The sequence below is a fragment of the Eutrigla gurnardus genome (genome assembly GCF_963514095.1).
Source record: "Eutrigla gurnardus genome assembly, chromosome: 3".
Classification (NCBI taxonomy): Eukaryota; Metazoa; Chordata; class Actinopteri; order Perciformes; family Triglidae; genus Eutrigla; species Eutrigla gurnardus.
In genome coordinates, this window is record NC_139917.1 from 17781858 (window position 1) to 17804826 (window position 22969).

Here is a 22969-nt window from a genome sequence, read left to right on the forward strand (position 1 = left end):
TGACATCAAATATGTAATAGTTATTCTCCTGCCCTTGCTTGTCCGTGCTACAGGCTTATTATCTGCAATCAAGCAGCCACAAATCAAAACCTTTTCCATGTTCACTTTTTTATTCCACACACATATTTACTCAGACACACACACTGCTCTCAAACGTAGTGTTCTGTACAACTTTACTCATCTCATGTTGAAATCAGAAATATCATTAGACGTAAAAAGTGCAACGCATTAGCATTTCTAAATGGAGAAATAACCGTCTTCACGTATCAATACTTCATCTCAAAATAAGCCTTTATTATACCATGAAGCTCGTACATATTTTCCGATACAAAGTCCAAATTGGTTTAAGTCAAAATCAGTGTGTCGTCCTGAATTATTCCACACGGACAAATGAAAGTAGTCGAAATCAAACAAAATCAGTGAAATCATCCACTGTTGAAACAAGTCTTTTCCTCTGTCCAGAGGCTTCTGGGTTCGGTGCTTGAGTGCTCTGCTGAAACGACTTGGTCTGCTGAGTGTGTCCTTGGTTCAGAGAGATGCCAGGGGTGGAGCGAGACTGAATATCTTCCTGGGCCTAAACCAGAGCAAAGAGACAGGCAGATGGATGATGTTTAAAATACCATTCGGTAAAAGCGGTGACAGTGATGAAGGAGATCCTCTTCTCTGCGTGCGTGCATTTTCTTACCCGCGTCCTGATCCTCTTAATGTGTCGTAATCTGGCGAGCCACTTGGAGGCGTAAGCATCGGAGGGGTTGGCCCTGTACTGGTGCACCAGAGAGGCCATCTGCAGGTTGAGAAAGGAGAGTGAATATATACACGTGTGCATGTAGCTGTGACTAGACGTGAGAGCCAAGAGATAAGGGGAAGACTTACGTTTGCATGCAAAGCCATCTGTCTGACTAAGAGTGGAAGGTTGCGGTCTGAAACGATCTTTGCCACCGTCGTGTCGACTAATCCTTCCAGGTCTGAAAGAGAGAGCAAGAGAAGGAATACGAGAAAAAACTCAACAGAGTGGAGAGTAAAGACCGTAGAAAACAGAGTGATTTGCTCACCTTTGCGGCACTGGAGGGTGACCAGGTTACATTCATAATCCAGTGGTTTTATAATGACTTCTACAAAGTTAAACTGACCCTAAAAGGAGGGAAAAAAAGAGGATGAGACAGGAGTTGAAGTACAAATGACTGACATTATGCTTGTGTGTGTGTGTGTCCATGTGCCTTAATGGTGCCCAGCTTGTACTCCTCTCCAGAGTCGTTGTACACCACCATGACGAAATCGTTGCCGATGTGACGCTTTTTGTTGCAGCAGCCCTTGTCACTCTCCTTGTTTGGCATCAGTGTGGCTATGTGGAAGATAGCTGCAGAGGCAGGATTTCATTTATAACAAGCAGAACGACTGTGGAAAACAAATAACTACTAAATCACCTTCAATTTGAGTCTCACACACACACACACACACACACACACTCACCCTGCATGATGTCGTCATGCCAGCAGTAGGTGAACTCTCCGTCATCTCCATACTGGTCCAGCCCTCCGAGGAAGATCTGGTCGGGGTCACAGTCTTTCAGGTGGATTAGTTTGCCCAGGCCTGTTAGGAAGGCAGCGTAGCGGTTCGAACCATACTCGTTTGACAGGATGGCAACCTCATTGTTCACCTGGAGAGAGTGGAGTGGATGAAGGTTTGAAATCAGGGAGTATGTGATTTATATTCAAGTCTATCAAAGTTCTTGTGTTCTCACCTGACCAGCACCCACAAACACCACTCCGATCTTATGGGTGTCATAAGGAGGCATCTGGTCCAGGACCTTCACAGCGCGGTCAATCACCTACAGCAGAGCGTTTACACTGTTAACAGCATTGTGTAAAACTCACTGGAGTTGATTCCGAGTCAGCCGGAGAAGTCCACAAACCTGAGTTTTGGGCAGCAGCAGCGGCTTGTTGGCTTCATTTCCAAAGAAAGGAGAGTGGTACAGCTGAAGGAACACAAAGCTAGAAGACAGACAAAGAAGTAGACTAAGAGTAAATAATTGTCACACACCAGCACAGGATTTTTTATAAAGGCCTTGAATCCACATGCATCCACATCACACTTACGGCATACTATATTATTATATTCTAAATGTTATGTCATGAAATACAATTACTTTTTGATTAAGTTTTATGAAACACTATATTATTACATTTTATTTGACATCTTTTTATGACAGACTTGCCTGACATTTTTGTGACATTATACCATGTTATACCATATACATATTGTATAGCAGACTATAATAGGACTTTTTAAATTACATTTTATATTATGAATTTTGTACAACGTAATTATGAAGTTCTATGACATACTATATTTTTATATTTCATCACATTTTAAAACAAATTCTGCTATCATTTTTCTGACATACTATACCATAACATTTTTCGTGATATTAACATGAATTATGTCTCTGTGCTGGCTAAAGCCATGTACATACATATGTATGTAAATAAAAGTGTCATTAAAGTGTCAGGAATGTCAGGAACCCTGGAGAGAATTATTTCCATATCCACTCGGACTCATGGATAAACTGATTCGATTGTGGTGGCCAAATGTCAAAGGTTAAGGTCATTGTGACCTCACAAAACACATTCTTGGCCATAATTAAAGAATTGTAATACTGCTTATGACAATTTCACATACATTTCTAATAGGATAAAAATTAAGTAATGAAAATTTGGACAGACATGAATGTAAACTGCAACTTGACTGCTTGGCAGAGACAAAAAAACCACAAGGAATACCTGGGGCTCAACCCAGAGATCTTCTCGGTGGTGCTGGGTCCGGGTCGACTATGGTACGAGTCCCTCTCCGTCCTTCTTTCTCTCCTGGAGGAGGGGGCTGATACTGAGATGGTGTGACCCCGGGGACGGTGTCCTCCGCTGGGGGAAATGGGTCCGGGTTGTGCCGGAGCTGCTGGAAATTCCAACCTCATCTTTGCTCCTCCACTTTGAGACGACACGACACCTGGGCCTTCACTCCCTTGAATCTGACTTCCCAGGCCATTAGCGTCCGCTCCTGTGCTTCCCTCCACCTTCCCCTTCTCAAAAAGAGGCTGCTGGGGCTGAGGCTTGGCGTCTGAAGTTGCCCTGGACCACAATGCATCTCCTGGCGCAGACTCAGGCTCTATAGCCGCCTTGGAGAAGGCTTCGGGTAAGGTTTGGAGCTCTGGAGAGGAGCTGGACTTGTTAAGTCCATGACCCTGGGACTGAGCGTGGGTCTGGAAGGGAAGATCAGGCCCCTGGCTACATGGGGTGGAGGTTCCCAGAGTGGGCTGATCAATGGGAATCGCTCCCTCACTCACTTCCTCCAGTGTGGACTTTTCCTCATCTTGACTGGAGGTTGAGGAGGACTGGAGGAGGAAGATTAGAGGAGTTGATGAACAGCACCGGGAAGAAAAAAAAAAAAAAAACAAAGTGTACCATCTACCTACCCTGCTGAGCGTTCCAGATGGCGGGATTTTTGTGAAGTTGTCCGCAGACATGAAGATGGGATCAGAGGTCATTGGCTCAAACTCTTCGCTCTCTAGCCAATCAGATGGGGTCTGTGCTGCGGTAACGCCTGACCCCTCCTCCAGTACCACCACAGAGTCTACAGCAGGACACAGCGACAACCATGTGGGTTATAGATGGGTACACCCTCACAAAAACTGTTTAAATCCCCCCCCCTTCACACACACACCACAATGTTCACCATTAGTTAACCAATCAAAGAGCTATAACAGGCAGGTGTAAGACTCCAACAGCAAACAACAATTTCATCACAGCTGTCAGTCGTGATTTTGACACCTCACACACATTCTCGCTAATATCTAATCTAGTCAAACACATAATGATAGAAATTAATCATGGTAACATGAATCAGATGTATATCTGCATTGATCAAACAAACTCAAAAGGCAGTCAGGCACATGAACAGACATTAAGATCATAACTGACAGTAAGTCCAATCATTCTGTAAAGATGCAGTGCACCAGGCAGCATCCATCCATTTACTTGATTTTTTTCCAAGACACATGCGTCTGTTTGGTTGGTTATCTCGGCCCAAACACTCTGCAGCCACTGCAACAGCAGCCCAGACCAAGTCCTGTATCTCCCAACTAACAATCACTATCTACACCAAAAGAAGAATTGGCCTTTTTGACACCCGGGTGGTAGTCCTCAAAAATGCAGCTCTAAAACATGTCTTCCTTGCCGTACTGGTCTACCAGTACGGCAAGGAAGAGCATATTAGTTGGATGAGGTCTGGGCGTTCCTGTTGACAACATCAAGAGGGTCAAAAGTGACAGAGTTAGAGAAAATGATTAGGAAGGAAAAAGAAATTATGGAAAGAGTCAAGAAACAAATCATGGTCCATCATTTAGATGTCATTGGACTGATTGATTGGAATGCAGGCATGTCCTCAGCATCTCTTCTCAAGGACCCTGCCTTCTCGTGTTAATAGAATACTGATGGATAAGATGAAATGCTGAATTTCTTCACTTGCACAATTTGAGTATAAAGGAGCTGTCTTCTATACAACTGAGTTATGTGTGACAGCTGTGCAGCAGAGAATAGCAAAATGGACAAAGAAAAACCTTCACATCGTATGTAACTTACTTGCCTTACTTAAGTAGAGAATTAGATCTACATTTTTGGGAAATACAAATTGGCTTTCTTGCTGAGATAGATAGATAGATAACCCTACACGAAACCTAACATAGTGATTTTACACTTCAGTGTTCTTACGTATTAAACTATTGATTCTATGGATAAAATAAACATCCCACTATAAAGCATGGAATATCTGTTTGTATGTCTTATTCATATCTTGAGAAGCATTCCTCCGGTCTACTTCACACTGTTGGGGACCGAAGGACATGCAGTGTGGAAGTTGGTGCAATATGGACACATGCCACGTTCAATATGAAATATAAACTTTTAATTAACAAGCAACAGTGCTTGAGGGTGTGGCTTCTGCTGACTTAGTTAAGCATTTCGTCTGCAGCTGAACAAGCAGTGGCTCATTGGCTGCAGCTCGCTTCCTCTGATAGATATACTAATGTTACAACCCAACTCTTCTTCACTTCCCTGGACTCAACGAGCAAGGAGCGGTTCTCAACCAAACACCCATGCTAAGCTAACCGACTGCTGGTACCAACTTCATCTCGAACAACGAACAGATATAAGAGGGCCATTCATCTTCTCATGTAACTGTCATCAACAAAGCCAATTAACATATTTCCCAAAAAAGTCAAACTATTCCTTTTAAATATTTTACTGGGAAAACAATATTGGAGTCTTTAGATCTCACACCGTTAATAGCAAGTAAGAGATAATGTACGTCTTTCTCTGCACAACATTTATAACTTTAAGTAAAGGGGATGTAATGGAAATGATCACGTTATCAAATGTTATTCCAGTTTCTGGCAGACCACTGTATTGTGCAAGTAAGGAAGAGTGGGGGCACACATATGGTGGACGGTACCTGCCCAGGAAATGCTCCTGTGCAACCTGACGGGGGCTGGAGGGCCTTGGGGGGCAGAGCCCGAACCCAGAGACCAGAGAGAGCCGCCCACTGCAGGCGGGACACCAGAGGACAGGTTGGTGGCGAATGACACCACATCATGCACCGCAGCCAATCATAAACCAGCATGGTGGTGAGGATGAAACAACATGAACACAAATCAATCAGAACAACGGGAACAAATCTCAAAGGCAGTGAGAAAAGAAGAAAGACCGAAAAAAGATGGTTTCATAAAAAAATAAAATAAAGGCAACATGTGAGGATGAATAACTTGAGGCAGGCAAGTCCGAGAGGAAAAGACTAAATGGACAAGAGCACAATACACTGGGGATCACCGAACAGGAGGCTTCTGCAACAACAAAAAAGACATTTGACTGACAAACAAAAAGCATGTCAAAGCAGTGATCTTTGACATGAGCAAATCCAAGCTAGCCTATTGATCATCTTCAGGTTCAAATAAAGTATACACACATGATATTCCGTTCATTGCATTAAATGGAGTCATAGTATAGAATGTTTAAAAAGTATTTAAAAAAGTCAACGTGTAAACATGTCGAAAAAAGTCATAAAAGAAAGTCAAAGAAAGTCACATCTTAAAAATGTGGGACAAATAATCTACAACGATCACTACAACCACCAACACACACCAGCAAGTTGAAATCACAACAAACAAAGTTTCTGATCTTTCAAGGTTTCGCTCCACAGACTGTTACCCACCGGTGTTTGAGCGCTGGATCAGGTTTGCCTTCCCTCCGACGCTGCTGGGTGTTTGGGTTAGCGGTTCGGAAACGGGGGCTGGTCCTGGAGCAGCTGGTGCTGGAGCAGCTGGTGCTGGAGCAGCTGGTGCCGGAGCAGCAGTGCTGGCGGGAGCGCTGGCTGTCTGGGTAGGTTCCTTCACTCCCTCCATGGCCATGAGGACGGTGGAGAGCTCCTGCAGCGGCATGTTGCTGAGCTCAGAGGAGAAGGGACTGGGCGGGTTCTCCAGACACATCAGCCAACTTGTGTTACCTGTGACGGCAGACAGAAAGACAGATTGAAAGTGTACCAGAGCATCTCAGAGATGTGACATATGGTCCTTATCAATATTCAGTGTAGCACCTACAGTAGATGGTGGGCATGATCCCTCAACCCTCGTTATCTTCTTATTATCCATTCATGTCAACAGTAACAGTGTGTCCATCATGCAGCATTACGCTTATGATTATAGTAACGAGTGTGCTTCCTAAATGATCGCAGCAATCAGTGGGGTCCTCTAATCAGGGATATCATTTGAAAATGGAAATTTCGGGGCCCCATACACCGAGGTTAAGTTCAAAACCAACTGGGGGCCCTTTCTGCATGTCATCCCCATCTCTCTCCCCGCTTTCACTCTCATGCTGTCCTCTCACAATAAAAAGGCAAAAACAGCCAAAATAATAACAAACCAAAAAAATAGTTGGTGAGTTATTTATTTATTTATGCGGTGAATTTGGTCAGTATTATGAATAGGACTCATAATGAGGCTATGCAGTGTTATGCTTGTGCCAGAGCTGTCAGGATTTATTTTGCCTAGAATTCGCCTCCCTTGTCAAGTTTTTTTTTTCTCTCTTCCAGGGCCTGTTTTGTGCGTAGGCAAAGGTTACAAATGAGACACCTGGGCAGGGCCAGCAGCAAAACTTATTTTAACCACCTGAAAGAAAGGCCCAGCAAAAGAAATCCCGTATGTATGTAAAATCTGTTATATTTTCTGAACTTAGAGTGAAACTCATTTATACTGTTTTTGTCAATGGAGTCTGATGGTTTTGCAGAGGACAGATAAGTTTCACTTTCAGTTGAGAATCGGAAAGGAAACTTCTGACACAAGATAAAGCAATGAAAATATTCTAAATAAAGCATACACTTTCTTAGGTGGGCCTTTCTTTTAGGTGGCTAATGTTTTGCTGCCGTACCCATCCACAGCAGTACATTGCTTTGCTCCTGTGGTTCACTCCTGTCCGTTGCTCCAAACTGGGGGAGTGCCAGGTGTCATCTGTTGTAGGTATATAAGCTGACTATAAATAAGTAGCTCAAGAAACCCCACTTCAAATAATACAAATTATCCTTTAACTTTGCCTTTTCTTTTTTGGATTAAATAACCTTGTGCCGATTTCTAGTTACTGCAAGTTCATTTTCACATTGTCCAGCAATAAAACCAAGGACAGCCTGAAAGGTACAGAAATCAATATAAAAGTGCAGTCAATAGTCGTATTGTAACTTCTAGTCACTTTGGAGTTTACTGGTCTGGCCTTGTGTTTCCGTAGTAAGTGCGATTTGCTTACCAGACGGTCTCCGTATGAAGATCTCTGCCCAGCCCTGTGTGAGCATGGGGACAAACTCTGCCAGGCTGGGGTTGTCTTTAAGAGGCGGGGGAGCAGACTGAGCAGCAGAGGTGGAGGAAGGAGGACCCAGAGCATCCAGGGTGGAAGCAGAGGGCGGAGAGAGCGGGGCAGCTAACTCCCCCTCGGAGGGAGACACCAGAGGACTGAGACTCTGAGCAGGACCGGCACGTAGAGCGTGGCCACCTGCAGGGAGAGTGGTGGGTCATCGTCATCATTAGCATCACCATTTTTCATCATTTTTCTCCTCACAATGTATGCAAACATCAATATTCTTTTTTTTATTTGGGCTGCAACTATTTTGCTAGAGAGTTTGTATTGATCCTGTTATTTTAGTATTGTACAACAAACAATGGAACTTTTGTCCTTCAATGCCGAAACCACAGTATATGTCTGAAATGATGAGAGAGAAGATGGTGCATCATGGGATGTTCTGAGTCCTGAGGCAAAGTGTTACCCGTCAAGAAGCTGAATATTTATTACCTGACATGGAGCGGACCCGTATGCGCGTGGCTCTGTTGTGCTGTTGGCTCGACTGTGACTCCAGTTTCGCTGGAGCCTCTTTGGTGATTCGGGTGTGTAGCGACGGATCTGACCTGCAGGGTCAGGCAAAAGAAATCATTGTGAAGCAGCTCACTATGGCTGTGGTCACAAAGTCAAAAAATTATGTCCTCACGTCTTTTCTTAATCACTTTTCCCACCTTTATCAACACGATTCCAATTAGTATATGTCTGCATTTAAGTAATTGTTAAATATGCCACATAGGGACTTGTTTTCATGAATGCCAAGTTGTGAATCATTTGAAATGTTGCTGCCAACGAGTCTCTAGCCATGCTAGCAGCTGTTCCGTCATCATAATTACAATGGTGTTAAAATTAAGTGGATGTAAAGTTTACCGTGTTCATCGGCTTAGGTTTGAATGTGAGCAGGCTTACATTTGCTAATTAGTGCTAAAGGGAAAAGTGCAACTGAGGCTGATGGGAATGTCGTTAGTTTTGCAGGCATTTGAACCTAAACCAAAGTAATGAAGAGATTAAAATTAACCTGATGATGGCACTAAATTAAATATCAGTGAATCACAAAAGTCATTAGGATTCATGAATATCCGGAGCAAATTTCGTGATAATCCATCCAATAGTTGTTGAGACATTTCAGTCAAAGCGTTGTGTGAGCGTGCTTTACCTCGTCATTTCCCCTCCTCCTCCCAGACGCTCAGCCATGTCCAGGCCCAGCAGGGCTTGTGTTCGAACCCCTCCACCGGTTGTTATGGTCACCAGCTTGTTGCCCACCAGCCAGGTCATACTGCGACCCCCCGCCAAAAGGAACTCGGCAATGGGAGACCTAAGAGGACAAAGGAGGTGAATTTCATGACAGCAATGCACCAACCACCATACAAACATACTGATAAAAAAAACAACACCTCTTGGGGAGGGCAGAGAAGTTGGAGAAGACATATCGTGCCATCATGTCTAGACAGGTCTCGGTGAGCTCCAGGTGGACAGTCTTCAGTCCCTCGTCCGCCTGAGTCACTGCGTTCTCGTCGGCAGAGCCCAAACTGCAGGTGGTGGTCGAGGTGTGCATCCTACAGGAGGAAACGGAGAGAAAGTTAAACACTAGTGGGATGGACAGAAATGGACGAGGGAAGGCAAAAGGCTCCAGATACTTTTTAACATGTAATCAGTGCAAACAGAGACATGCAAGATCAGACATACAGACACAGAAAGACATGCAGGACGTCACAAAAATCACACAAACAAACCAAAGTTTGTATCAGTATTACATGCAACACAAACAAAATGTATATGCCCATATGCATCCACATGTGTGTATAAGCAAAATGCACCTACATATGACTGCATTTTCTTACGCACACAAAACACACACTGGGACATGGTAAATGAAGCCGCATAAGCTATGATAAGACACTGGGTAATTCCTTAAAAGCAGATAAGCTCTGTATAGAACACACAAAAGAGATCCGTGTTCTAGCACATGTTGCTGCTAAGTAGGCCACAGGACTGCAGAGAAACCAGTAGGTAGAAGCTGTGTGTGTTTCATTTGTGTAACTGTTCACTAATGTCTCCGCTTCAGCCAAATCTGTTTATTAGTGTTCGCTGCAGAGTGAGAATCAACTCTTTGTATCCACAACAACCATTAATCGTATGCTCTACAGGCTAATCAGGTTAAAAGCACCATTACAGAATTTAACATCAATCTTAATCAGGTCTCGAGAGATACTTCAGGTCCACGCTGCTCAGAAGTAAACGTAGCAAACAAAATGGAAAAAGTAAACACTCTTGCTTGACCGAGCCCAAATGTGATTACTCTGTACACCACTTTGGGAATTATACAAGGCAAGCATAGTGTGTTCTTGCCTCAAAGATGAATAAAGAAAACCAGAGTTATCGAACATCTGTGCAAGACAAACATCTGTCGGTGACGCGATCATGGTAAACAGTTTAGCTGTTTGTGTCAGACCTGTATTTACAGTTTACATTATAAACACACTATAATTAAAATATGAAAATAAAAATTGTAATTCTTTCGTACAGCTGTGCAGATTCATTTGTTCTGTCAGAAGGAACATAAAGAAAAACTCCCACTCAGACCAAGTCCCAGCATGTGAATTAACAACTATTCCACACATTTTGTACTTACCATTCTTCTACAATGATTCATCTTTCAGTTCAATGTCTAGTGGACACGTACTCCAAGCAACATGACCATGAAACACTCACGACTCAAACGACTCAAACTTTCTGAATTGGTTATCACATGTGCTTTACGTCATTGCATTTATCCAATTAGAACTAAAGCTGAATATTATGGTCATTTATAGGATTGCAAGGCATATTGCTGGTAGATTATAGCCATGGTTAAGTTTATGAAAGTCTAAGTAAGTCAAAAGTCTAAAACATAAAACATGGTCTTGTTGTCTGAAGTGAAACAAGTGTCCACCAGAAAACAGGCTTTAATCGAATACTCATGTGTTAGAATTCAAAAGAGACAAACTGGTTGAGATTTGCAGCCATTTAGCAGTTTAAACAGATCCACACTGCAGTTGTTTAGTATAATAATGTGCCTTGTGTCACTCAGAAATTAAATACACATTACTTTTAAGAAAAGTACTGTGCTTTTACTGCCATCTCTTGGGCAGGAGGGGTATGATATATTCAATATAGTGGCAAACAGCCACTTCTGACAACTGCAATGTTAGATCATACATGTCAGTCACTTGAGCAAGTCAGCCAAGCAGAGATAAAGAGTATGTGTGTGTGTGTGTGTGTTTGATTACAGACTGAAACCATTCATATAACCAAACATTTAAAACATCTGCCGAGCTAGTCTTAAAATCCCCCACTAGGAGATTGCCACCGTCTAAGCAGCAGAGTGTGTTTTTGTCAGTGGGGCGAAACTAAAATGTGTCAAGCAAGCAAAAAAAAGCTGTTGTGTTGCTGCTGCCCCTATCACTGGCTGAGAAAGCAGAGGTGCCCTCCCAGCAGGAAAAGGGAGGCAGAGTTGTCTATCAGGATAACATCCCGTCACTGTGGATCCACATGCTTCACACCAGTCCCTCCTGCCATTCAGTTGTTGTTAGGCCAATTAAAACCAGTCAGCAAAACACCCAGCAAAATAAAAAAACAGACCCAAAGACAAATTAAGACAAAATCAAAGCAAAATTGGTGTTAGAGAAAAAAAATCAACAAGAACAACAGAAAAACATCTAATGTTTTGAGATGTCTTCTGCAAACACTGCATGCAAAAAAAAGAAATCATAAAAACAAAATCTAAAAACAGCATGTGTATGATCGCAGCCCAAAACAAACCAAAGAGGTCGACACACAAACCTTCCTCCAGCATGCAGGTGTCCCTGCAAACAAACCACCCAACGCCCACCCAAAGGACCCGCATGACAATAACCCTAAACCCCCAACAACTATCCCATGGAGGAACACGTTTTTGGGTTGTTGTTATTTTTGGTTTGGTTACCCAGAAGGCTCATCTCTAACCTGCGGACCGCATGTTCGGAGACACTGATGCTGCGGGAGCGGAAAGCATCCATGGCTGACAGGTCCCTCAACTCTTTAACTGGAGAGCTGCTGCTATTGGCTACCGCCGCTGCCGCCTTCGCCACTTTCGCTGCCCGCAGACTGGGCGGTGATGATAACCCAGGGCGACAGTGAGGGGGAACGGGCCCGGGTTGACGATATGGTGGTAGTGGGCAGTAAGAGGGTGGGGTCATCGTGAGGGTGGCGGTGGTTTGGGAGTGTGGAGGGGAGAGTGTGGTGCAAGGTGGTATATCAGGAGACAGCAGGAATCGTCAACCGAGCACCAGAGCAAAGGGCAAAATGGCACACGGCACGCAGATGGGGGGGGGGGGATCAGCGCACAGAGGGTCGGGCCACAAAGGTCATAGGACAGGGGTCACAGGAGAAGGGAGGGGCCAGGAGCAGTGTAGGAAGGATCCAGGATGACACGAACAACCCCCCAAACCACAACCACAACGCAGCACCCAACCGCAGGAGGCAGGGGAGGGGGTCAAATGAAGAATTGAAAGAAAAACAAAAGGTGAAAATTAACAGCAGTGAACACTATGAATCAGATTAACAGGAGAGCGGAGCAAGAAAAAGAGGATAAAATAAAGATAAACATCAACTAAAAGGATAAACAGACGAGCTACAGCAGAGGGTAAAACAGGTTCTGCTACTCAGAAATGAAAATACACAAAGTATTCAGGAGAGCAACAAAATACACATTATTTCACACAGCAGGTAAATAGTGAAGCCGAGGACTGGTACAGGATAAGTAAAGTAGTAGGGATGGACTCAACACAGGCCCAACATAATGATAGTTAAAACAGAAGAAAAAAACGTTCAACGGAAAATGAAATGCTGGGTTAAACCTGAGGGTTGGAGCACAGCATGTCTGGAATACATACGCCGACGGAGCCATTTAAGGACAAGACTCCAAATGTTGTACTTATTTGTACTTCAATAGATTTGATGACCTCTTCTTATAAAGTATTTGTGAGCAGAGGGCGAGGATGGATATTTAATTATTCATATGAGATCTTGCATGCAGCCTTCCAACCCAACAGTGCTCAATGAGCAGCACAAGGACAGATCATTGGATGAATGATAACACAATATGGAACACTGGAAGTGGGAATATATGGAAGATCAGTAGAAACTTATGTTAGCAGAGGTACAATGTATCACTATGAAAAGCTGTAACAGGGAATGTGATATGCTTTATTGCAATGAAAGCAAAAAGGTATTAGGATTTCTCTTCTTTTTTTTAATAAACCATTAGGTTAGGGGGACCCAACCAAGATTAAGAGGACTTGGGGTTAAATATGTAATTGCATAGCAGAGAAGAAGAAGGGATTTAATAAAAAGGCTACAATGAATCTCCGGGCAAAAAAAAAAAAAAAAGAAAGCATTGTAATAGATTCTTTAGGGAACAGACCATTGCATTCACACCATGTATGGATGAGAATGACGCCTTGCTGAGAAAAGCTTCCTTACACCTCTGTGTGAAAGAGAGAGTGGAGTATTTGTTGTGTCCATTTACGTTTGCACAACATTCAGATGGTGAGAAATGACAGCAGGAGAAAAAAAAACCCAGATAGTTCTTTCTTTATGTACTTTGTAAGCTACAGGTGGTGGAGGACACAGTAACACAACCATCTGGGCAATACTGTATAATGCCATCCACTACAGTAACACACACTACAGCTTGGATTACTACCACAGGGAGGAAATCCCCTCTGGGTTCCAACCAAAACTTACTATCAACTGTAGGGCCATTGCCTTAGATGACATTATATTTTGCAGGCGCTCATTATATTTTGTTTTTCATTAATATGAGAAATTAAAAAAAATGTGGTAGTAAAAGGAAACAAAAATAATAATGTAACAAAGCATTAACAGTAAATAAAATGAACTAATGATCACCATGGTAAGAGGAGTCAATGCGACCATCGCGCCACAGTACCAGTCATGCTGAGTCCCTTGTTACCTTGGCAACCCCAACTTTCTTATAGAAGAATTGCCACATGGTCTGTGTGTGGTGCTGCTGGTTTGGACATCAACTATTGCTGCTGTGTGTGTGTGTGTGTGTGTGTGTGTGTGTGTGTGTGTGTGTGTGTGTGTGCGAGTATGCTTTACCTCTTTGGCCTTTCATTGAGGCTGGTGCTACGAGCACGAAATGAACTTTGCTCATGACCGTCATCGAATGGCAGCAGGGCGTTGGAGCGCAAACCCTGAAAATATACAGATGCAAGTCTGAAATGCAGTTTAGGTCAATACAGAGGTCAGCTACAAGTTCAAAATAGTGTCAGAAGACTAAAAGAAATAATATGCAGATACAAAATTAATTCCTCTCAATCATCACTTATGACCCACTAGAACTGTGTATTGGTGTCTGTGTCTACAGAGCCCTCTTCCTGTATTTTCCCTTTTCCTTCATATTTTGCAGTGTTTGGTTCGTTTCTGGGCAACAACAACAAGCTTTTAGATGCGTGCAGGTTGTGACGCAGTCGTCAAATACGAGCGCTTCTCTCACACACACACACACAGACACACACAGACACACACACACACACACACACACACACATTAAAAAAAACCCATAAAAGGGTGGAAGACGAAGCACCACAGACCTTTGTAATGTACTGAACAAAGTCTTTGCGGAAGGGGAGTCTGCAGCGTATGAACCACATGGCAATCACATGATGCGCCAGGGACACGATGTACTGGTTGAACCTAATGGGAATGGAAGAAAAGGTCAGAGGGTTTCTGTTTGTTTGAGAATACACGTGTTTGTGAGCACTTACTTGGAAGGGTTGGTGTAGGGTAGAGAGATGGCAAACACACTAACATACTGCTCGGCTACAAAGTTGGCATACAGGTGGGGCAGGCGCACCAGAGCTGGGAAACAGAATAGAATAACAAAGACACATCATCCAAACACTTTCACCTTTAACATTCAACAAAGAAACTTTGAAGAAAAAAAAACTGAAGACGTTATCAGAAATGCTTTTGGTACTCACTGGAGAGGAACTCAAGCATGGGAGATGCCATGGCAACAGTTGCAGAGATGTGGGTGAGCTTGACGATAAGAGCAGGGAGCAGCTTGATCATGATGTCGGGCATCTCCACCGTGCACATTGTAAGAGCCACCACACACTGCTTGGCACAGCGGTAAATGAGGCCAGTCTCGAGGCACTGAACCAGTTCTCTCTGTGGAGGGGAAAGGAAATTAACTCACGTCATTCCACCGTGGAAATAATGATATGTGTGAGGAGGGTCTGGTAGGTTTGTGTCATAGTCTTCAGAACATCCTAGAAACCAGTTTGTGATGTTGACTATTACTTTCAACGGTCCATGGCTTGTACCTGTCTCGACTGCTCCAGGTAGTTATGATAGGAGGTGATCGCTGTGAGGACAGGAACCACCGCCAGCTGAACATCAGTTCGAGAAAACCCTTCTGGGGTCTTTTTCAAGCGCTCTGAGATCAACCGATCTGTCACCTACAAGCACACAAACCAAAACAATTAGCAACATGCAGTATAATGACATTTGGTCATGTATACACAAGCAAAGTCACATTTGTACTACCATGCAACAGAGTGAAGAACAGAGCTGGTCCAAGCTGCACGGTGACGTGAGCAGCAGCACTTTGTACTGCAGCATCCACGGCAACTTGTCAAGAACCAGCTTCAGCACCTTCCAATCGGTCTCCTACAAGAGAAAAACAAACCACGTCTGATATCTTTAAAGGCAGCACAGAAATCACCGGAACCGTCTGTTACGAGGGGATCTGTGTGCCGTGGAAAAAAAATAATTTGCTAGAAATAAACCTTGGACCATGAGCAATACAACACAAGAAACAGCAGACATAATTTTGACACAGACATTGCATTCTATGTATGCAACTTGCAACTATGAGTTGCAGCAATAACTTTGTGTGTACCATTTTGAGGCCCTGCAGGAGGACACTGAAGGCCGGTGCATAGGGCAGGTAGGCTGAGCGCATTGAGGCCGTTGAAACAGAAGGAGCTGTGGGGGGAGCAGGGCTGCCAGCAGGTGGAGATGTTGAACCGGCAGGCTTCTTTTCACTGACACGCTTTTCCGGCTCCCTGAAACAACAAAAGGACACAATTAAAAGTCCAATAACAATAGTCAACTTGTGGTTGACTGGATTATAATGAGAAAAATAGATGAAGGTTAGACAAATGTGGTGGGTCTCCTCACCCTGTGTCACAGTAGCAATAAGGGCTGAACCTCATGGCCCCATCTTTGTTGGGGACTCCAAGACGGTGAAGAGAGTCCGCTCGCATCATCAAGAAGAAGTCAAACACCTGAAGGAGGGAATCAGAGTTAAAAGAAGTTGCACGTATGTTACAAATGGATTTAAAGATGCATAATTATGCATAGAAAAACATACCTGTAGTCTGATATTGGTAGCGATAGTTGAACAGTACTTGTTCTTGTAGTGAAGCTGCAGGTGGCTGATAAGTAACTCATACACACGACTAGCGTGACTGGCTGGTAGGCTGTAAAGCTTGCTCTGCCAGGAGAGAAAAAGATGGAAGTAAAACACCAGATTCATTACACTTCTCACAAAAAAAAAATTAACTGGAAAATATATACACATACAAACAATATCACAAGGTGTTTTGAGTTAAAAGAAAAAAAAGTAAGAGAAGTTTATACATATTAAAAGTTAAGATATTTATTCTCTGCTATATTTACAAACATGACTGATATGAAGAACATGCTTTCCTAAAAATCACTGAAAATGCACTTTTCCCATTCTTTCTGCTGGCGGCTAAATTAAGACGTTTGTCAACATGAAAAGATTAGTTTGTTGGAAATAAGAGCAATATTGAGTATTGCAATTGCAGATCCTTTTAAAAAGTATCCATCGCTGAAATAATGTCTTAACATCAATCTTAATGTCAGTTTTGTGAGTCCAGCCCTCATGTGTGTACCTGCAGGATTTCCAACATGCCCAGAATAGCAGTCCTGACGTCCTCCATAGGAGACTCTGCTGTGCCGTCTCTCTCAGAAACTTCCAGGGGCCCTGAACACACTAGAGAGCGACTGGCCACCTACACAGACAGAAAAAACACTGAAATTACCTCATCGTTGCTAGAATAGGAAATACTACCTCATGATACATTAGGGACAACTTGAACATGTGTGTGTGTGTGTGTGTGTGTGTGTGTGTGTGTGTGTGTGTGTGTGTGTGTGTGTGTGTGTGTGTGTGTGTGTGTGTGTGTGTGTGCACGTACCCTCTCAATGATGTCCAGCAGGCTGGTGAAGTGGTGTGTGTTGCAGCCCTCCGCGAGGTCCACCAGTAGCTGGGTGGCCTGTTTACGGACAGCGAGGTCCCGGTCTTCAGCTATCCCACTGAGCTGGGGGATCACCACCATTTCAATCAACTCATCCTGCAATAAATCAAAGAAGAAAAGAAAAGAAATCGTTTTAACTCATCGAAAAACAGCAGAAAACAGAAATGTTACAGACAGAGACAGGACAGACAAACAATAATAATAACAATGACAATTAGGAAGGATGCAAATGTGCATGTGACAGACCTCATAGAGCTGTCGATTGGTACTGAGAACGAAGGACAGGATATGAAGCACTTTGATCCTTATCACGCTGCGAGTATCATTCCTTTAAGAAAGACAGTAAGATAACAGGAAATATTACAATACTGCAGAGACGGCATGATGGGGGGGGAGGGGGTCGAGGTGATGATTAACAGATTCTGTGCGTTAGATATCAGCGGCATCATCTTTTTGTGCATCCCACCTGAAGAACTTCTCCATGAGGCGGTGAAGGCTCTGAATCCAGCCATCCTTGGCTGGCTGGATGGACTGGGCCCTGTACGAGATGAGGGTCAGCACTGATGCATCCTGAAACACACACACACACACACACGATTAGCAGTGTGTAAGAGGACCAAATGAGAACAAAGGATGACACCAAGTGACGGAAACTCAAAAAGGACTAACAGGTCTCTTGTCAGCACATTTCTCCACCAGAATAAAGAACTTCTCTGTGGAGCCGTGGTAACCATTCTGCTCGTACAGCTCCTCTACTGTGGTCAACAGCTCATACACGATGGCCTTCAACTCTGCACTGCCTATCGTCTGTGAAGACAGATGAGACAGGCCACTTGGTCAAAAAAAGAACTGGTATTCAAATTGTGTGTGCGCACATGTGCACTGTGTGTGTGTGTGTACCTGAATCTGCTGCAGCAGTCGCTCTATGATTCCCAGCAGGATGTCCCAGGTGACCACCTGCAGCTCTTTGCCGTACTTCTTGATCAGTCTGGTGATGGAGAGGACGATCTCATAGGACACCACCTCATTGGCACACGACATGGCCTAAGTGGGAGAGCTTCTGTTATTGCATCAGATTTATTACATTTATAGTATCAAGTCACAACGGATACTGATAGAAATATCTATGGTACGACTAACACTAACTCAAAAGGAGATAGAGCCTATGGCACACACTTTTGTACTTGGCACAGCAGCATGCATGTAATATAATATATACTAATAAATATACTAATGATAGTATATTCCACTTAATTCCAAACACTGCTCCTGCAAGTCATATGTTAAGCCAAAACACTTATTCCTATGAAGTTTTAATGTGTCACCTTGGGTTTCAGGAAATTGTGATGAGCAGTTTTCTCTGCTTTGTGACATTTTGTAGAATATATTATTAAGAGGTAAGCGTCAGATTATTAACTAGTGAAAATAATCAGGCGTAAAATGAAAATAAAAAGAATTTGGCCAAGATAACATAAACAGACGATAACTTTTACTATCAGCATACTGGTGTTTTACCTTGTAGAAAGAAGGAAGAACGAGTGTAGGTGTGTTTTTGAGAGCGGGGAGTCTGTGTGCGCCCCACAACGCCATGCCAACGAAGAACACAGCTCCTCTCAACAACGGTGCATCCTCCATGTAAACTCTGGTGGAGGTCGCAGGCAGTTAGACGGGCACACATAACAGGAGGAACAATAATATATGATGCCCCACAAGCTCAGAAATACGCTCAAACTGCTTAATACCTCTCCTCCATTATGCGGCACATGGTGTAAATGGCACTGTGTCCGAGGTGAGTCCCCAACACCTTTCTCATCAACTGCAGAAGCACAAAGCAGCGCGTGGGAACAACAGACGAGAGATAATCAGATGGGCGAATGATGCCCTTTTGCATCTGAGGCTTCAGATAAAAGAAAAATGTGTGTGTGTGTGTGTGTGTGTGTGTGTGTGTGTGTGTGTGTGTGTGTGTATGTGTGTGTGCGCTCTCACCTTCCAACAGGATTCACAAAACTCCTTGACGTTGACAGTACGACAGAGTGTGATGATGAAGACAGTGAGAGAGTCTGAGGGCAGGCAGTTGTAACACACCACTGCATCCAGTACTTGTAGTGCCACCTGGACACATCATACACAACAACACAGGGTTAGTGATAAGTAAAGCCTATTGCGTCCACACAACTTAAAGGGAATTAAATGCTTGATTTCAGCATTTAATTATTATTATTAAGATCATAAAATGTATTTTTCCCCAATTGTGAAAATAATGGCTGTTTTTACTACTTTTTTACATTTACATGACTGTAAATAATTGGCTTTGGACCACTGATTTTGCACATTTGGTGAACATTTGGAAACATCTCATATCCTTTAATGGACCTGTAAGCTTCCGAACTATTGGTAGACTTCATTGGCTCAGTAATGTGTCTTATTACTAGTGAACAACAGCAGTAACTTTTGACCAGAAATGACTAGCATCTACTGTTGACTGCGAACGAGCGGTTTGAACAAAAATGCCTTGATTATTCTTCCGCTGAGAATTGAAAACATTTTCAACTGCCATAATATTTGCTTCTGTTTAACAGAAATCTAAAAATAACCCACCTCAATATCTGTTGAAGATGTTGTTCTATTGCACAGGAGACAGATTTTTCTACACAACAGAAGAAGCAAAAAGGAAGTTAAGTTAACGTTTCCTGGATTAAAAAAACAAAAAGTGGGTATATCGGTCTCTAACTTACTGGACCATAATGGAGACATTTTGGTCCAGGTAGCAGCTGTTGAACTTCACCAAATTTACAAGAACGTGGAGAAAGTCGGAGGTGAGACCTATCTCCATCCACAGGAGGACAAAACGTGCTGAGAGAGAGAAGAAAACAGAGCCAGGACAGGAAAAGATTATTACCAGTGAATAAGGCGTTTACAAGTTACAATTACAAACATGACTATACAGGGTTGTGTTTTTACCAATGTCCTCTTCCAGGTAAGTGATGTCTTTCCCGTTTTCGGTTAAGGCCTTGAAGACTTCCAGCCTATCCGAGAGGTCCTCGTTGCTTGGTTGGTAGTCTCTTATGACCTTAAAAAAGTAGGCTCTCAAAGGGCCGAGTCGCTCGCCCTTCACACAAACAGTGAGCCTTGTGAAATGACAGGACCTCTAGTCAAATGTTGTATTTGCTCATGTGTGTATTGAGTCTATGTACCTGTCCATGAATAATGGCCCTCAGCAACTGCAGGACAGCATGTCTAGCCTCCGGTTGCTGCTCTGGACCCAGCATGTCCTCCACAGCTTTCCATACAGCCTCCACTGCATGCTTAAAAAAAACAACAACACATAAGCACACACAGATTTTGATAAACACAGAGGATAACGTGTACAGCGATATCAAAAATGTCACACCCGAAGAACTCACATCCTCAAATTTTTTGGTTTTAGCGAGATCACAGACGTGGTTCATCATGCGAACACGATTGCTCAGACCGCAGTCCGGCTGGAGCTCCTGAAAAAACATCAAGACAAAGGGAAGAGGACAGGCCATGGGACAAAGTAACACATGGGACATGGCGAGTGTGGAGTGTGTATAGATGCTCGGTCTCTTCTGCGGACCTTGATGATGTCAGTCGTTATGATGAACTCAGACGGTCTGGATTCACTCTGCTTACTCGGTGGCCGGGGAGGTCCCAGCCCAAAGATCCCCTTCACCTTGTCTCTGAGACTCTCCTTGCTTGCCTGTTTATTCATGGCCCAACCTGGAGGGGTGACAGACTACACAGGCTGGGTCTGACGGCTGCCTGGAGAAAGAGCAAGACGCATTTAGGATTTTTTTGCATCACGGTAAAATCCATTGCGATTGTTATTTCAATTTAGAATGAGCCATTAAAGAAGATGCTACAAAAGGTACAGCACAGTAAAATATGACCTGTAACTAGACCCATAATGGAAATACATTGACAGTAATGAACATGCCTGTGATTGAGCATTACTAAGCAAATCTGACAGCAAAGACTGACACCCAAATCACAAACACACTCTTTATTTATTCTGTCATAAGTAGTCCCCATGGAGACTGTTCACAGTGAGGTATGCATGACTAACTATTGGAGCAAAATCATGATATACATCTCTGCATATTTAATTGTCTAATAGTTGCAATGTGGAGCAGCATTTGCAACCTGTATCTACTTTTTTATTCCCTCGTTTTGGGGACATTGCCCTTCTCAAATTAATTTATATTTGGACAGCGTGAAGTTGTAACATGGATGTATTTGATGTGCTCTTCAAATGTTCATCCTATGCATTTAACCCATCCTAGCATTAGGCAGCGACTACAGAGAACCAGAGGAGCAGTTTGGGGGTTCAGTGCTTTGCTCAGGGGGACTTGACCAGCAACCCTCCCGTACCAAGCTAAGCCCCCACGGACTAAACTGCTGCCCATCATAACATTTCTTCTGTATGAATATTGGCATTTTTCCATTAGAAACTAATTGTCTCCCTCTAAGCCTTTGAAAGTGTGAAGTTTCATAGACTTTCATAGAGTTTAGCTATGGTGGTCAGACAGCATTTAACTCTTCATCAACAAACTTGGATTGCATTACGCGTGGCTGCATCTAGATGACCACTGGAGGAAAGGGATTAAACATGTTTCAAACATTCAAAATCATGTAGCTTGGGTGTAAACAGACCCGTTAAAAGGTCCGACCCGCTGTTCTTTAGCCTGTAAACGTGTAAACCCAGGGGTCAGGTTTGGAGAATCATGCTGTCATGTGGATTTGACAGAAACAGAGGGGAGGGGAGGGGAGAAGAGAAGACAACGACTGTTCTGTTCCAGTTCAACAACAACCACGTCAGTGCGAGTTATCCTCCCACCAGAGAAAAGTATATAATGGACACTTGACAACATAAACGTTGTTGCATTATAAACCAGGAGAAATGCACAACGGCGATACTGAACCGTTAGCTACGCTTTACATTCCCTAAAACGAGCTAGCATTCCTCTCTGTGGCATTCAGGGTCCGGCAGCTTGAACAACAACCCCCCCTCCCCCCCTCTCACTCTCTTCTCTCACCTTGCTGGAGAAGAGTCTCTTTCGGGTTCATTCGGTCGCAGCTTCGTCCATATGCGAACAACGGGGCTCCTGTGCATTGATACAACTCCCGTAGTCGCCGCTGAAAGCTTGTTCTCGTCCAGGCTCAAGTCCTCCACTCCTCAACCGGATGACACGCTGATGCTGCGACAGAGGAGTACTTCCTTCAAAAACACGTTTGTGACTCTCGCTGATGGGAAATGTAGTTCCAAAGCAAGCTAAACCCAAAACAACATTACGGCTTTTTTTCGTGTTGGTCTGGTTTTATATGTCGCGGCAAATTAGGAGCTACATACCTACACAATAATACGCCACGGTTGTCTTTCCCAACGTCCTGGTTAAACCGTTTGCTAGTCAACTAGTAGCTGGCAATCTTACGTCGCAACGTTAACTAACTGTTACGTCAACTAGCAGCAAGCTAAACACGCTAACAATGCTGAAGTTGGTTCCTCATTGCAGTCAAAAAGCTGCACTGTAGCTCGGCTTCCTGTGAGTGGGGCATTGGGATAACAATTGTATTGATTTCAGGAACTTATGTGTTGTGTTACTGGGTTACACGGATAAGAGCATCCTACATGAGCATGTAAGTCTTGTCGTGGAATAAATGCAGAGAAACAAACATGTTGGATGACAATAA

The 22969-nt window shown here is 43.4% G+C and overlaps 1 protein-coding gene across 4 annotated transcripts; it reads right to left on the reverse strand.

Annotated features, from left to right (window-relative positions):
• Positions 1 to 96: 96 nt before the first annotated feature.
• tsc2 (TSC complex subunit 2) lies at positions 97 to 22471 on the reverse strand. Of its 4 annotated transcripts, XM_084005367.1 has the most exons (42): positions 22315 to 22471; positions 20856 to 21040; positions 20662 to 20748; positions 20452 to 20562; positions 20219 to 20366; positions 19993 to 20110; positions 19856 to 19904; positions 19244 to 19369; positions 19000 to 19073; positions 18773 to 18899; positions 18158 to 18301; positions 17927 to 18064; positions 17724 to 17827; positions 17504 to 17585; positions 17198 to 17353; positions 16895 to 17014; positions 16348 to 16470; positions 16155 to 16261; positions 15874 to 16039; positions 15519 to 15641; positions 15296 to 15430; positions 14951 to 15140; positions 14735 to 14828; positions 14561 to 14663; positions 14067 to 14161; positions 11907 to 12047; positions 9317 to 9478; positions 9079 to 9237; positions 8379 to 8491; positions 7839 to 8081; positions 6259 to 6549; positions 5503 to 5592; positions 3470 to 3627; positions 2781 to 3388; positions 1913 to 1991; positions 1742 to 1828; positions 1471 to 1657; positions 1218 to 1357; positions 1053 to 1131; positions 874 to 965; positions 686 to 784; positions 97 to 574 (listed from the first exon to the last, which is right to left on the reverse strand). In XM_084005367.1, the coding sequence occupies exons 2-42, from the start codon at positions 20988 to 20990 to the stop codon at positions 407 to 409; spliced, it is 5751 nt and encodes a 1916-aa protein (XP_083861493.1). In that variant the 5' UTR covers positions 20991 to 21040; positions 22315 to 22471; the 3' UTR covers positions 97 to 406. The 4 variants fall into 4 exon arrangements, with proteins under 4 accessions (XP_083861493.1, XP_083861494.1, XP_083861495.1 ...); XM_084005368.1 differs by lacking the exon at positions 11907 to 12047; XM_084005369.1 differs by lacking the exon at positions 5503 to 5592 and having other exon boundaries at positions 22315 to 22470.
• Between the last annotated feature and the right edge of the window lie 498 nt (positions 22472 to 22969).